At 45.3% G+C, this 2500-nt stretch overlaps 1 protein-coding gene across 1 annotated transcript in view; it reads left to right on the top strand.

Annotated features, from left to right (window-relative positions):
- Window positions 1–2500, top strand: part of LOC132958042 (calcium uniporter regulatory subunit MCUb, mitochondrial-like) — a 7197-nt gene that overhangs the window by 2412 nt on the left and 2285 nt on the right. The window contains exons 3-6 of the mRNA XM_061030636.1: window positions 1–159; window positions 245–349; window positions 415–572; window positions 652–758. The exon at window positions 1–159 is cut by the window's left edge and continues 9 nt beyond it. Of these exons, the coding sequence (XP_060886619.1) occupies window positions 1–159; window positions 245–349; window positions 415–572; window positions 652–758 (529 nt within the window). The remainder of the gene's footprint in view (window positions 160–244; window positions 350–414; window positions 573–651; window positions 759–2500) is intronic.

Here is a 2500-nt window from a genome sequence, read left to right on the forward strand (position 1 = left end):
TTCATTACAGCTTCGGTCGCCCGGTCCTCTCTCTGCGTCTCCCTGCAGGTCAGCAGAGTCGTTTCACCTTGACGCCCATGTTGACCACAGTGGGTGACCTCCTGCGTGACATCACAGCCAAAGACCCCGGCGTGCACACGGCCAGCCTGCTCAACAGAGGTAACTTCCTGTCAGGTGCCGGCGTCCGGGGATCACGCCGTCGCACCTTTCAACGTTAATAAAGGTTTTCTTTGTGTTTCCTCAGATGGACAGAGGATCTCCTCCTGCACGTTCATGGAAACTGTTTTAAATAAAGATTTCCAGCTGGTCATCAATGATGTCACACACGGCGTGCGCTCACTCGGAGAAGGTAGGAGCCTCCCGTTTACGATCAGTGTGTGAAGGGTTAAATGACTTAAAGGTGTGTCCGCTCAGGCTCGTCTCATGAACACCTGCTGGGCGTGGATGATATGAAGTACGTGGTCCGCCTTCTCCACTCGGCTCTGAGTCTCCCTCAGCGGCAGCACACCAAACACGGCGAGCTGATGATCAGACAGGAAGCGCTCCGACAGCAGCTGCAGCCGCTCGAGAACGTGAGGCTGACCACGCCCACACGATGAAGACAGCGAGCCTGAACCGTTAGCTTGATTTCATGCTTTTGTTCATGTACAGGTGAGAGTAAAGCTGGCAAGGGAGGCGGAGACTAAAGCGTCAGTTCTTGGGTGGGCGGGGCTTGCCTACCTGTCCCTGCAGGGAGGCTTCCTGGGTTACCTCACCTGGTAAGTTTGATCCCATAGACTCTATGAAATGTGACGAAAGAGGGGGCGGGGTTAGGGGCGGGGCTACCTGTGATTGACGGGTCTTTTCGGGTGTTTTGTTTAGCGTTCGGTAGAAGTAAAAGAAGCTCAGAGGAGATGAATGCAGAATTGGAGACTCTTACATATTTCACTACCCAGCGTTTGAAGCCAGCTGGTTCTGCTCAGTTCTGGTCTCAGGTGTAAGCTTGGTGTCTTTGTGGCAGTCTTGGTGGCGGTCTTGGTGGATTTTAGCAGGGAAACCATGTCCATTTAAATGAATTCACATTGTGAAACAGTTGCAGTTTCCTTCCTGAGGTAGTTTGGACACAAGGTCTTTAAAAACGCTGTATGAAACAAGAGAAGGCAACTTAGCTATCCTCTGAAGGTCATTCCACATACTGGATGTAGGAACACTAAAGGCAGTCTTTACCCACTCGGTTCTAAACCTCGGTGTTTTCAAAGTTATCCAGTTTTGAGACTTAGTCGAATGGCTCGATATGTTTATGGACAGGAGAGTAGTAAGGTAAGAAGGGAGTTTACCTGTGAGTCCCTTGACCGAGACCCTGCTGCTTTCTTCGTTGACCCAACGAGGACCAGCCTACAGAACGATAAAGGTCACAATGATGAGTTTGAAATCTGTCGCCTGTGATAAAGCGAAGAGCACTGTGGTATAAGGCATCTAAAGGCTTCAATACAGAAGCAGATTGTATCTCCATATTCCAAAACGGGCAGTATTGTAGCCTGGACAATCTTTTTTCTATTATGCACTGTTAGGCAGGATTTGTTCCTATACAGAAAACCAAGTTGCGGTCTTATTTTTCCAGATAAACAAGAAATGTGAGACCTATACGACAAATCATGATCTAACCAGATACCTAAATATTTAAACTGTTGAACACACTCAATGTTTACATTGTCTACTGTTGACAATGTGGCATTAATGGGTTCAACATTTTGTCTTGAGAAGATCATATATTTAGTTTTTTCGGGGTTCAGTTTCAATTTAAGATAAACAAGAGTTTGCTGGAAAGAGTTAAAATCGGTCTGTAGCAATGAAAGGGCTTGAGTATTGGAGGGCGCAATGACATATAATATTGCATCGTCAGCATACAGGTGAATTTTACAGTTTTCAATATTTTCTGCAATGCTATTTATATACATTGTAAATAGAATTGGTCCAAGGATAGATCCCTGAGGTACTCCTTTGTTGACCTCCATGAAGGGGGACTTTACATTATCCATAACTATTGCTTGGGTTCTGTTAGTTAAGTCGTTGTGGAACCAGTTCAGTACAGTCTCATCAAATCCAAAAGATGACAATCTACTAAACAAAATAGGCTGGTCGACTGTATCAAATGCCTTGGACAAGTCAACGAAGAGGGCTGCACATTTTTGACCATTATCAATTGAATTAATTATATCATTTATTACAAGGGTTGCTGCCGATATTGTACCATGGCCCGGTCGGAATACAGATTGATGTTATTTTCATTTAAGAAATCGCGCTGTTGCTGATTTACCAGTGATTCAAAGACCTTCGCCAAGCAAGAAAGTTTAGAGATGGGTCGGTACTTGTTAAAATCACTTGGGTCCCCCCCTTTGAATAGTGGTAAGACCTGTGCCGCTTTCCAAATTTTGTGAATTATCCCAGTTGAAAGGGATAAATAAAAAATATATGTTAATGGTTTCACAATAGACGAGGCGGCCAGTCCAATGATACGCGG

The sequence above is a fragment of the Labrus mixtus genome, chromosome 23 (assembly GCF_963584025.1).
Source record: "Labrus mixtus chromosome 23, fLabMix1.1, whole genome shotgun sequence".
Classification (NCBI taxonomy): Eukaryota; Metazoa; Chordata; class Actinopteri; order Labriformes; family Labridae; genus Labrus; species Labrus mixtus.